General features: G+C 55.9%; 2 protein-coding genes across 4 annotated transcripts in view; one reads left to right on the top strand and one right to left on the bottom strand.

Annotated features, from left to right (window-relative positions):
• The first annotated feature begins 393 nt into the window (after positions 1-393).
• Positions 394-9,473, top strand: AKT2 (v-akt murine thymoma viral oncogene homolog 2). 3 transcript variants are annotated; one of them, XM_010566400.1, is made up of 14 exons: positions 394-821; positions 2,595-2,735; positions 3,816-3,944; positions 4,088-4,199; positions 4,394-4,547; positions 4,770-4,901; positions 5,395-5,460; positions 5,613-5,681; positions 6,279-6,401; positions 6,870-6,998; positions 7,232-7,446; positions 7,524-7,611; positions 7,704-7,806; positions 8,103-9,473. In XM_010566400.1, exons 2-14 carry the CDS (start codon positions 2,690-2,692, stop codon positions 8,180-8,182), a joined length of 1,446 nt encoding a protein of 481 aa, XP_010564702.1. In that variant the 5' UTR covers positions 394-821; positions 2,595-2,689; the 3' UTR covers positions 8,183-9,473. The 3 variants fall into 3 exon arrangements, with proteins under 3 accessions (XP_010564702.1, XP_010564703.1, XP_010564701.1); XM_010566399.1 differs by lacking the exon at positions 394-821 and having other exon boundaries at positions 976-2,735; XM_010566401.1 differs by lacking the exons at positions 394-821; positions 3,816-3,944 and having other exon boundaries at positions 975-2,735.
• A 289-nt stretch (positions 9,474-9,762) lies between these two features.
• QPCTL (glutaminyl-peptide cyclotransferase-like) overlaps positions 9,763-11,464 on the bottom strand; it is a 3,114-nt gene continuing 1,412 nt past the window's right edge. Inside the window, exons 2-5 of the mRNA XM_010566451.1 lie at positions 11,088-11,240; positions 10,632-10,731; positions 10,242-10,358; positions 9,763-10,059 (exon numbers count right to left, since the gene is read on the bottom strand). Of these exons, the coding sequence (XP_010564753.1) occupies positions 9,914-10,059; positions 10,242-10,358; positions 10,632-10,731; positions 11,088-11,240 (516 nt within the window). The 3' untranslated portion in view covers positions 9,763-9,913. The remainder of the gene's footprint in view (positions 10,060-10,241; positions 10,359-10,631; positions 10,732-11,087; positions 11,241-11,464) is intronic.

Genomic DNA, 11,464 nt, shown 5'->3' with positions numbered 1-11,464 from the left:
GGCTGTACTAGGACCTGGCAGGCTTGGAGGGCCCTGTCCCAAGGGGCTGAGGTGGGGGGGCTTGGACGCTCCTCTGGGGTTTGGGGGTTGTCTTTTGCCTGGGGGGGGCTTTGCCATGGGAGAACAGGATCTGGGGGCTCTCTGCAGATTGAGGCACCTCTGCTGGGTAGGGAGGCTGTGCTGGGACACCACCACCACCCCAGTATTCTCCCCCAGGGAGGAGCAGCAGCAGTGGGGGACCCAGCCACCCCTTGAGCAAGCCCGCCCAAGTGCTTTGCCCCCACGTAAGTAAGTAATAACTGCAGCCTCCTGCCTGCCTCTGCAGCCCGGGGGGGTACCCGGCACCCAACCCCCCCTGCCCCTCTGGAGGAGCGGGCTCGGGCTGTGTTGTCTCTGCGGCTTTCGGCACCGACACCTTTCAGACCTCCTCTGAAAGCTCCTCACCGCTCTTCCCCGGGACAGGATGCACGCCACCACACTTTGAGATCCAAATCTTTTACGGTGCCACTTCACAGCTGGTTTAAAGTTTCTTGAGTGCGCCTGAAATGGGGCTTTCTTGGTGTGTTTTTTAATCGCTGCTTTTCGGTGCATGCCTGGAAACCGCTTTCATGGCATCTGTGGGGCTGTCAGGATCCCTTGGTGGCAGATACAGTCCCCATCCATCATCAGAAATAACCATAACAATCAGGGCTCAGAGAACGTGTCTAACGACCACTGCTTGTTCCCGCTCTTCGTTAGCTGTCAGGATCATATTAAAAATCCTCCAGTGCCTTCAAGGATGAGGACGGGACCATGATGGGGTTTGATGCTTCAAGCTGCTGGTGATTCCTGAATCGCAATTCTCCCACTGTCGTAATTATCCTTAAACACACCCAAAACCCAACAATTTGTTGTTGTTTTTTTTTTAAACCAACACCGTGTGGTTTTTTTCATATTGCTGTTGAAAGAAGACTCAGCGTTGGCTGGGAGAAGTCCACAGGCTGCGGGTTTGAGGGCCTCGCTGTCCCGTGCTTTGCACAAAAATATAATCAAAGGCCAAGGCTTCAATCAATTGAAGGCTTTTACTTGCAGCCAGGATAATTAGCACAGCATAGAAACAAGTCCTGGATGTGAACGAGCCCAGACCTCACCGAAAAGATCTTTGTTCCACCACTGGGTTCGAAGGCTTGTTGCATCCTCACTGTGTTTTACCCACCTCCAATGCTGTGGATGCGCTGGCATCTCTCCGCTGTGCTGAAGTGTGGCCGCAGGATGAGCCAATCCCAAAATCCTGCAACCTTCATCCCTATCAAATCACTCATTTAGGGGCTGTTTTTCATAATTTGGGGGATTTTTTTATTAAAGCCTCTTGTGCATCTTTTGCGTCTGTGGTCCGGATCCCTTGTGGGACACTTGCAGCAGGCTCAGCCTCTCTGGGCCAGCTCTGAAATTAATTAGAGCCCTTTTCTGCAGCAAGCTTTTTATTTCCTTTTTAATTAACATCAATGAGCTCTTTGCCAGAGCCCGTCTAGGAGCAGATCCATCTGGAGATCCACCCTTCAGCAGCTGGAGAAGCATTAGCTCCATGTGCTGCAAGGTCCTGCCTGTATTTATTCTGCCTGAATTGGCTGGCTGCCTGCCCTGCATCCTTGCCCACTGCTGGGCGAGTGGAGGAGCCTCAAGGGTGAGCAGAGTCCCCAAAATCCTCCTCCCCATTTGGGATTGCAGGAGCATCCCAGGATGCTCATGGGGCAGGGGGTTCCCATTGGGAAGGCATGGGCAGATTTACATGAGCAAGGAACAGAAATTATTTCCCTTCCACCTGCCATGCTTCCCTTTGGAAAACCCCTCGTCCCTGTAGCGGAGGGAGCTTTAAAGGTGAGATGAGAGGTTTTAAAACAAGGCTGGAGGTTTGGGAGTTAGGCAGGTGCTGGAACTGATCCACAGGGATTGGAAGGGAGTGGGAGCTCTCATTGGGATAACACTGTGTCCAGGGAATTTGTCTCAGGCTGCTCTGGCTCTTGTCTTGCTTTGGATGCAGCTGGAAAACCCAAACTCTTGCGCCTGGCCGCACGTTTATGGGGCTGGGTTTTACGGCAGGGGATGGCGGGGGCAGCAAGCCCAAGGTGACTTTGGGGAAACCCAAGGTGGGGACAATCCCCTGCAGCCACTGCTGGGACGTGGCATGTCCCCTTGTCCTGCTGCCTCCCGTTGCCCAGCACAGTGGGATTTTGGAGCCCAGGGAGTTAATCCTGTCAGGTGACTCCGATTAATTTTTCTCTAGCTGTTTGTTTTGCAAGGGACTGTGCTCCCCCCCCATGCTTGTCCAACCCTCCCAAGGGTTTTTTAATCCCGTGTTGTGTGGCAGCCAGGTAAAGGGACAATGCCAACAAACCTGCTCTATCCCAGCATCTCCAGGTTTGCACGGCCTCCATGCTGATTTTTAAGTTTGGGGGTGGGGTTTTTTTTTGAGAAACTGGTGCAGCGGAGGAGTTTTTAATCAGCATGTGGGGGTGGCTTTGTGCTGAAACTGGCTGCCTCCCCTCGAGGGAGGGGAAAGAAGAGCATCAGGAACTTTGACAGCTTTCCTTGAGCATCTCTCTCTTCTCCCGCAGGTCATCTCTGCTCTTGCCGCTCCTCCCGCTGCCCCTGGCGTTAGCCGCTTCCCCAGTCCTGCGGCAGAAAGGGGGTTAGAGCCTACGGCACCACCATGAATGAAGTGTCAGTCGTGAAGGAGGGCTGGCTGCACAAGAGAGGTGAGGGAGGCGAGCCGGGGAGCCGGCTCAGTGGCAGTGGCATACCTCCAAGGCTGGGTCACTGTAGGGAATCCAGCACTGCAGCTGCTGCTGGGAAAGGATAGCTCCGGTTTCCAGTTACCGGCAATTTTAACCTTTCCCCAGCACAAATGCAGGACGGTCTCTGCTTCCCCTTGCCCCAAAATGGCACAAGGCACCTTGGCACCGCAGGGCATCCGAAAACCCACCAATGCCTTCCTGCTTCAGCTTTCTCCTGCTCGTCGCTCAACTCAGCAGCTCTCCCAGCAATCAGCAACACCACTTAACTAGTGTTTGGTTTGTGCCACAAGCAAATCCTCCAGCAGCATCATTCTTAATTGCTTGCCGCATTGGGAAGCTGGAGGACGATCCTAACATCTCTTCGCAGACAGTCTAACCCAGTTTGCTAAGCCAGCTGCTGCAGTGGCCCTGCAGTGAGACCCCCAACCAGCCCCTTTATTTTTAGCCCTACAGGGGGAATGTTGCAGCATTGTAGCAGCTGCACACATGGGGGTTTATTTTTAGACCCATTGATGGTGGCTCTTATTTTTCCTTCCCTTGCTGAGGGCGGTTTGCAAGGGGACCAGGCATGAAAGCCATCTGCCTCCAGCCACCTTTCTCCTACTGGCAGCCCAGCTGGATCCTTGTGTCCAGCAGGTTCATGGATTCCTCCTTCTGGGCAAATATAGCTGGAGAGAGGGAAGCCAGGGCCTCTCTCTGATGCTGTTTCTTTATCCAGAGCTGCTGAGTCTGCTTTCGGTCAATTTTGGAGCTGCCAGGGGAAGCATGAAGCTTTTTTGTGCTGTGTTACCTCAGATCAAGCATGTTTCAGGCTAACCCGCTGCTCGCACCTCTCCTAAATTACACCAGCTGGCTGCTTTTTGCAGGAGCTTCTCTGAAGCAGCTCCTAGAAAACAGCCGGAAGAAAAATATCCACTTATTTTTCTGTCTATGAGGGGTCTTTCTGCCATTTAATTTTTCACCTCAGCAGTGGGACCCCCTATGAGGGGTCCTTCCCTGAAAACCCCTGCACTACCCCCTGCGCCCCCCTCTTTCTCGCAGGGGAATACATCAAAACGTGGCGACCCCGGTATTTCCTGCTGAAAAGTGATGGCTCCTTCATTGGCTACAAGGAACGGCCAGAGACATCCGACCACAGCTTACCGCCTCTGAATAACTTCTCTGTGGCAGGTATGTTGGCACATGTGGCTTCAGGGCTGTCGGTGGTTACAAGTCAGTGTTGGGCAGGGTGTCCTCATCACCGATACTGTTAGGGAAGATTTTGGGTTGAGGATATTTGATCCCAAACCATCCTCTTCCCTTTTTTTACACAGAGTGCCAGCTGATGAAGACTGAGCGGCCTCGGCCCAACACCTTTGTCATCCGATGCTTGCAGTGGACGACAGTCATTGAGAGGACTTTCCATGTGGACTCTCCTGAAGAGCGGTAGGCATGCGGGATGGCCCCTTCCTTTGGGAGTCCGGGATAAATAGCACATTGTGTTAATCCTAGCTGCAGGAGAGCCCCAAAATCTCTCAGCTGTGATTCCCATCTGCCTGCAAAGGCTGGAGGGGCAGGCGCAGCCCCCCGTGGTGATCCTCAGCACCTCCTTGTGCCACCAATCCCCTTTTTCTCCATAGTGAGGAGTGGATGCGAGCTATCCAGACAGTAGCAAACAGCTTGAAGAACCAGGAACCAGAGACGGACACAATGGATTACAAGTGCGGATCTCCTAATGACAGCACCGGTGCTGAGGAGATGGAGGTGGCTGTCAGCAAAACCCGCACCAAGGCTGTAAGTCACCCCTGGCGCAGCACCTTCTCTTGCCGCAAGCAGGATTGTGGTGGATTGGGACTGCCAAGTGATGAGGGAGGTTTATGGGATAAACCTCATCCCCATGGTGTCTGCTGTCACCAGGATAATGGCGGGTGAAATAGCTCAGAAGACCCTTTCCCATCCCGGATCCCGCTTGCCCACGCTGCAAATTCTCACCTCCATCTCCCCGTTTCTCCCCAGACCATGAATGATTTTGATTACCTGAAGCTCCTGGGAAAGGGTACTTTTGGCAAAGTCATCTTGGTGCGGGAAAAGGCCACTGGCCGCTATTACGCCATGAAGATCCTACGGAAAGAGGTCATCATTGCAAAAGTAAGTGCCAAACCCCAGTGGAGGGTGAGGAGAGCTGGCAGGGCTTAGGGGATCACAGAATCATAAAATAGTTTGGGTTGGAAGGGACTTTTAAAGGTCATGTAGTCCAAACCCCCAAATGTTGGGAGGGCTTTCAAAACATACCTCCAAAGCTGCCAAGCAATGGCCAGCTCCTGCTGTGCTCTAAATGCTGGGGGATTCCAGGAATTACCCTTATTTTAAAACCCCAGGTGTGTGTTGTAACACACAGTTGGGTGACATCGTGGGATCCACTCACTTGCCTCTCTCAGGGGATGCAGTGCAGCCACGTCCTCCTCCGGACGATCTGGCCAATGAACCCTTTGCCCCGTGGGGACAAAAGCGGGGCAGAGGTTGGCACTTGGAGCTCCCATCCCTGGGTTTTTTTCTGGGAATAGTTGGCAGCCATGAAAAATCTCTGATTTTTCAGAAACAATGGGAGATAAATGGCACTTAATTTCTCCTCCCTTTGCAGGATGAGGTGGCACACACTGTTACAGAGAGCCGGGTACTGCAGAACACCAGGCACCCCTTCCTTACTGTAAGTACGGCTGGTGGTAGTGAGGGAGCAAAGGGGCAGCACGCTGGGATGCCCAGCACACCCCAGAACAACTGTTCCCTTCCCCTTACTACCTTCTCTGGAAGCATGGAGCCCCACAGCTTCTCTAAGACCTTTTGTTCCCCCTCTTGCAGGCGCTGAAATATGCCTTTCAGACAAACGACCGGCTGTGCTTTGTCATGGAGTATGCCAACGGTGGAGAGGTGGGAGCTTAAGACCCAATGCTCTCCTCAGGGCTTGGAAGGATCTTGTCTGCATGTCAAATAGCTGTTTTCAGCTCATTGGTGGATAATTTATTCCACAGTCTCCCCTCAGCACATGTTTTGGGAGGTAGAGCACGTGGCTTTCCTCTTGCCCAAGCTTTCCTGGCACTTCGCTCGCCTGTCTCATGCTTGATATTGCAGCAAGGCCATTGCATGCATGAAACAACTGTCCAGGGCCCCCAGAGCCCTCTTCCTCATCACCTGGGGAGCTGTGGAACCACAGCACCTCCAGCTATCACTGGCTCTGTTATCTTCCAGCCTGTGCTGGTGTCCAGCTTTGTTTCTCCAACCCAACACACTTTCCTTGCAAGGGGGAACACAGCCAATGGCACAGCCCCTCTTGCAGGCAATGCACGGCAGCGTTTTTCCCCCAGCCTGTGCTGGCAGAGTGAAGGCTGTCAATATTTTGATCGCTCGAGGCGAGGAGCTTAGGACACATATGACCGCATTAGCTGCGTGCTGAGAGCGATTAACGTGAGTTTCAGTGGGTTTTTTTAAGCACTTTTTGATCAGCTGTTCTTTTTTTTTTTTCTTAAGCTGTTTTTCCACCTCTCAAGAGAACGCGTCTTCACAGAAGACCGAGCCCGTTTCTACGGTGCAGAAATAGTCTCTGCACTGGAGTACCTGCACTCCCGGGACGTGGTGTACAGGGACATTAAGGTACTAACCTGGCGACAGCAGCATCCATAAGCAGTGCCTTCACCCCATCTTAGCACCAGGGCAATTTTCATCTTTCTGGGCTGGTGTTTGGGGGTGTGGAGTCACTCCCAGCTCTCCTAAAAATCACCCTGAGGGGCCTCAAAAGGTTTCAGCTGGCAGAGCATTGCACTCAGTTGATGCGAGCCCTTTCCCCACTCTCGCTTATTGTGGGTGGCGAAGAACTGCTCTCCACCTGGTGCTGGGGATGTTTTCACACACGTTGTTGCAGGAGGGAGGATGAGAGCTCGGGTTCAGCAGAAGAGAGCATGAACTGGCCCTGTGGGGAGGTGTCACCCTCATCCCCGTCATGTGGCAATGATGGATTGAGACCCCAACCATCCGATGGAGCCTTTTGGGGAGCAGCGTCCCGCTCCCATGCTCCCAACTTCGCTCAGCTCCAAACCTTTTCTCCCACCTGTCTGTTTTCAGCTGGAAAACCTCATGCTGGACAAAGATGGCCACATCAAAATCACTGACTTTGGGCTCTGCAAGGAAGGCATCACGGATGGAGCCACCATGAAGACTTTCTGTGGCACTCCCGAGTACCTGGCTCCGGAGGTACTTAAAGCATTCCCACAGCCAGGCTTTCCTTGAAACTCTTGTGCCAAAGAGGTTTTTCTGTGGAGGCTATTCCCAAAGTCCAAGATGGCAGTGGTTCAGCGGGGGCTTTTTCCAAACACTTGGGTTGCAGGAGGGGTTGTATCTAGAATGGATTTCCCTTCTCCCTCCTTGTGTTGCTGCCTGGTTCTTTGGCCTCATCGACACCATCCTCTCCGTGTTCCCTCATGTAGGTTCTGGAGGACAACGATTACGGCCGCGCCGTGGACTGGTGGGGTCTGGGCGTCGTCATGTATGAGATGATGTGCGGTCGCCTCCCCTTCTACAACCAGGACCACGAACGTCTCTTTGAGCTGATCCTCATGGAGGAGATTCGCTTCCCTCGTACCCTCAGCCCTGAGGCCAAATCCTTGCTGGCTGGGCTGCTCAAGAAGGATCCCAAACAGAGGTGAGGGCCCACTGGGGATGGACGGGGGGAACCGCAGCACTGCTGGCAGTTCTGGACATGCCTCTCTGTGTCTGCAGGCTCGGCGGAGGTCCCAGCGATGCCAAGGAGGTGATGGAGCATCGCTTCTTCGCCCCCATCAACTGGCAGGACGTGGTTCAGAAGAAGGTAGGAAGGGAAGGGAGTACTTTGAGGGGGTGAAGGGGCAGGCAGGCACTTGGCACACTGCTGGCGAGCAAATTTCTCCTGTTCTCTATCAGCTGGTCCCGCCATTCAAGCCCCAAGTGACGTCTGAGATCGACACACGGTATTTCGATGATGAGTTCACCGCCCAATCCATCACCATCACCCCACCGGATCGCTGTGAGTGCCAGTGCTGCCAAGAAATGGGAACCCCCTTTGTCACCTATACACCTTCCTCTCATGCAACCTCGTTTTCCTGTCACCATCATGGTGGTGGGTGTCACCTGAGGGGCTGGTGGCATAGCTGTCACACCTCTATAAAAGCTCAGGGTCCCTCTTGCTGCCTTGGAGAGGTCTTGGGCAGCTTTGGTGGCATCACTGCCACAGGAGGGAGCAGGGAAACTTGTGAAGACACCAGGGAGGCTTCATCAGCCTGTCCCTCACCCTCAAACCCTTCTCTGTCCCTGGCTTTGCAGATGACAACATGGGCTCCCTGGAGAATGACCAGCGGACGCACTTCCCCCAGTTCTCCTACTCCGCCAGCATACGGGAGTAACCGGTAGCAGTGGGATTCAGCCTCCGAGGAGGAGGGTTTGGGGGTTCACTCACGGCGGGGGGGATTTTTCTTCCGTGCCTGGCAGAAGGGGGGCGGGAAGCTGTGGCTCGCCAGCGTTGTGCCGCAGCACCTTTCAGAAGCCATACCCCTACAAAGTGCTCTTGCTCCATGGCTCCCACTGGCACCAAGCCGTGCCTCCTGCCCCTAGCCTAGGACTGCTTTGATTTTTATTATTATTTTTATTTTTTAAACTCCTAGAAGTGCTCGCAGCTTTTTAAACCAACCCCCATTTCCCCACAACTGTGGCCTTGACCCCCCCTGAAGCTCAGCCAGCCCTCCACCAAGTAAAACCCATGGCTCCCGGATGGGGAGAAGCCATTTTGACAGCAGTAGGGAGGGGAAAACTCCCCCCCATGGCCAGGATCCAATGCTGGCTGCCTGGAGGAGGGGGAAACAATAGGGCAGGACCCGCCCCGAGACTGTGGGGTGCATGTCTTAGCCCCTCAAATCCTCCCACCTCTGCTTTGAACTGAACCTGCAGTGACCGAAAACCAACAGTATCCCTGGATCGGCGCCTTGGCAGAGGGGAGTACCTCGACCCTGCGGCCGGCCAGCGTGGCCCTAAGGAAAATGTGATCCTAAAAGCAATAGTTTGGCTTCTCCAGTGCCTTAAAGCCAGGAGCTGCAGTGATGCCAGGCTCAGTGACACCTGCCACATCCTCCAGCATCCTCAGTGGATGATGGTGTAGCAGAGGGACATGGCTTTTTGCCACTGCACCAGCAGCTTGGCAACCCTGGCTGCCAGTGTTGGGACTGGGTTTATTCTGGCATGCACCACTGATCCACACCCGACAGATGCTCCGTGGATGCCTTTCTGAGAAGGCCACTGTCACCAGGGCTGTTGGCTCCAGACCCTGCCGGCATGGCACAACGCCGGTGGGACCCGGCGGTTGGGGAGCATCACCTTTACCACAATGCCCGCACCAACAAGCCAGGCCAGTGACAAGCTGGACTTGCCACCCGGCGGCTCCTGGCACAGCTGACACCAGGGCCACAGTTTGGAGGTAGGAATTTGGTGCCTGGTACCGCTTCCCCGCAGGGAGGAACTGAGAAAACTTGCTGTTTCTTTCTTGGTTCCTAGTTGCCCGAATTCAGTTGAATTAATTTAAAAATACTGGAGCTGGGCGGGGGGATGAGACCCCCCTCAACAAGGTGGCAGTGGCCCGGCATCCCGGGCACAGCAGCCAGCTGGCAGCTCTCACCTGCCCTCATATTTGTACGGTACAAGCAATAAAATGGGGGGTTGTTTTTTTGTTGTTGTTCTTTTTTCTTTTTTTTTTTCTTTTTTGGACCAATTAGGATCTTGGGCTCCTCTGGGGCAGGGGCAGTGGAGGCCAAGGGCCCCAACTGCTCCCCCCAGCTCCCCAGAGGGCCCCAGGCACTGCTACAGTTGATTCCCCTGTGGCCTGAGTAGTGTTCCTGGGGGGTCCCTAAGGACCCGAATACACCTCCCTAGGACCCCCCCCATCATCCTAGTAGTGCTCCCTTGGGCTCTCGATTATGTGTCTCCGTATGTCCCCATCCATCACGTGTCCCTGGCCCCACAGCTGTCCCCATGGCAGGTGATGGCACAGGACGCAGCACTGGTCACCAAGCACTTTACTGATGGCTCCCAGCACAGCCCAGAGTCCCCAACGGGTGCGGGCTGGGAGTGACGGGTAACGGTGGGGCTCAGAACTGCAGGAACTCGGCCACGAAGGCAACCAGGATCTTGCACAGGGCTTCCATGGTGGGGGGGTGCAGGTTGTCCTCGGTGTCCTCAAGCGTGTGCCATACACGTGGGAAGGGCGTGGGGATAAGGTGCAGCACAGGGACACCTGCAGGGACACGGGTGGGACACAGTGGGAGGGCACGTCCCCTGGGGCATCAGCCCACGGGACCCCAGCTGCCCACCCTGCTTCTTGCCCTGGCCACGCAGCATGGGGACACGGGGATGGTGCACCCCGGGCCACAGGAGGACAATGTGCCCCAGGGGACAGGGGAGAGGTGGGGACGTCACCTCGCTGGAGGAAGGGGACATGGTCATCCTCGACAGGTCCTGGGGCCGGGCTGAGACGGAAGAAGGGCTGGTCCTGGGGGAGGACGTGCAGCAGCCCCAGCCGCTGCAGGCGCTGCTCTGCACCGGGGACACGGGGAGAACATGGTGGGGCAGAACCTCCTGTGATACCCCCAGCCTCCTCCTCTCTGTCCCCATCATAGCCCCTTGTCCACATCCCGTCCCTGTTTCTATCCCTGTCCCAACCCTGTGTCCCACCTCGTCCCCCATCCCCATGTCCCACCCGTGCCCTGTCCTCATCTGTGTCCCCATGTCCTATCCCATCCCACCCCCTTGTCCCCATCCCCATCCTGACCCTGTCCCCACCCCTCTGCCCCCATCCCTAAGTCCCACCGATGGCGACGAGGCGCAGGAACCAGTGGTGGGTGCGGGGGAAGTGGCTGTGGATGGCAGGGTGACGGGCGCCCAGCAGGTCCAGCAGCACCAGCAGGCTCTGGGGACACCATCATGACCATGGGGACACCAGCACAAGCACAGGGACACCACAGTGCCACTGGTCGGATGCCGTGGGACTGTCCCAGCTGAGCCAACGCCATGCCACCACCCTTGAGGACCCCCAGACCATCCCAGTTGGGTCACGGCAGTGGCAGGGACCGTCCCAGCTGGGCCAATGCCATGTCACCACACTCCAGTGCCCTCGGATCAACCCACCACCCTTGGCCATCATCCTTGGATGCCATGGGACCATCCCAGCTGGGTCACAGCCAACAGACCACCCCAGCATGGTGCCACCACCCTCAGGTGCCACCGGACCGCCCTCAAACCGCCGTGGGGCTTGATGCCACTCACCATGGTGGTGATCTGGGTGCCGTGTGGCCCGTGGGGGGTGGCAGCCATACGTGCCGCCAGGTGCCGGGCACCGTAGAGGGAGTCAGTGATGCTCCAGTCCCCGAAAGCTTCTTCCCCATCGAGGAACAGCAGCTGCAGCGTCACTTCTGCGCCCTGCTGGGACCCGGGCGTCCAGCGGGGTGGGGGACCCAGGCATGTGGGGGGGGAACCCAGGTGTCCCAGGGAGGGGGGGAACCCCAGGTGTCCTGGGTGGGGGGGGGTCAGGAGGGACCCAGGTATCCTGGGGAGTCACAGGATGGACCTGGGTGTCCTCTGGAGGGGGGGGTCAGGAGGGACCCAGATGTCTGGGGGGGGCCCAGGCATCCGGGGTTGGGGGG

The sequence above is a fragment of the Haliaeetus leucocephalus genome, unplaced genomic scaffold, assembly GCF_000737465.1.
Source record: "Haliaeetus leucocephalus isolate CR32 unplaced genomic scaffold, Haliaeetus_leucocephalus-4.0 Scaffold210, whole genome shotgun sequence".
Lineage (NCBI taxonomy): Eukaryota > Metazoa > Chordata > Aves > Accipitriformes > Accipitridae > Haliaeetus > Haliaeetus leucocephalus.
Note: the sequence above shows the minus strand (reverse complement) of the source record. Positions and strands in the feature narration are given on the sequence as shown.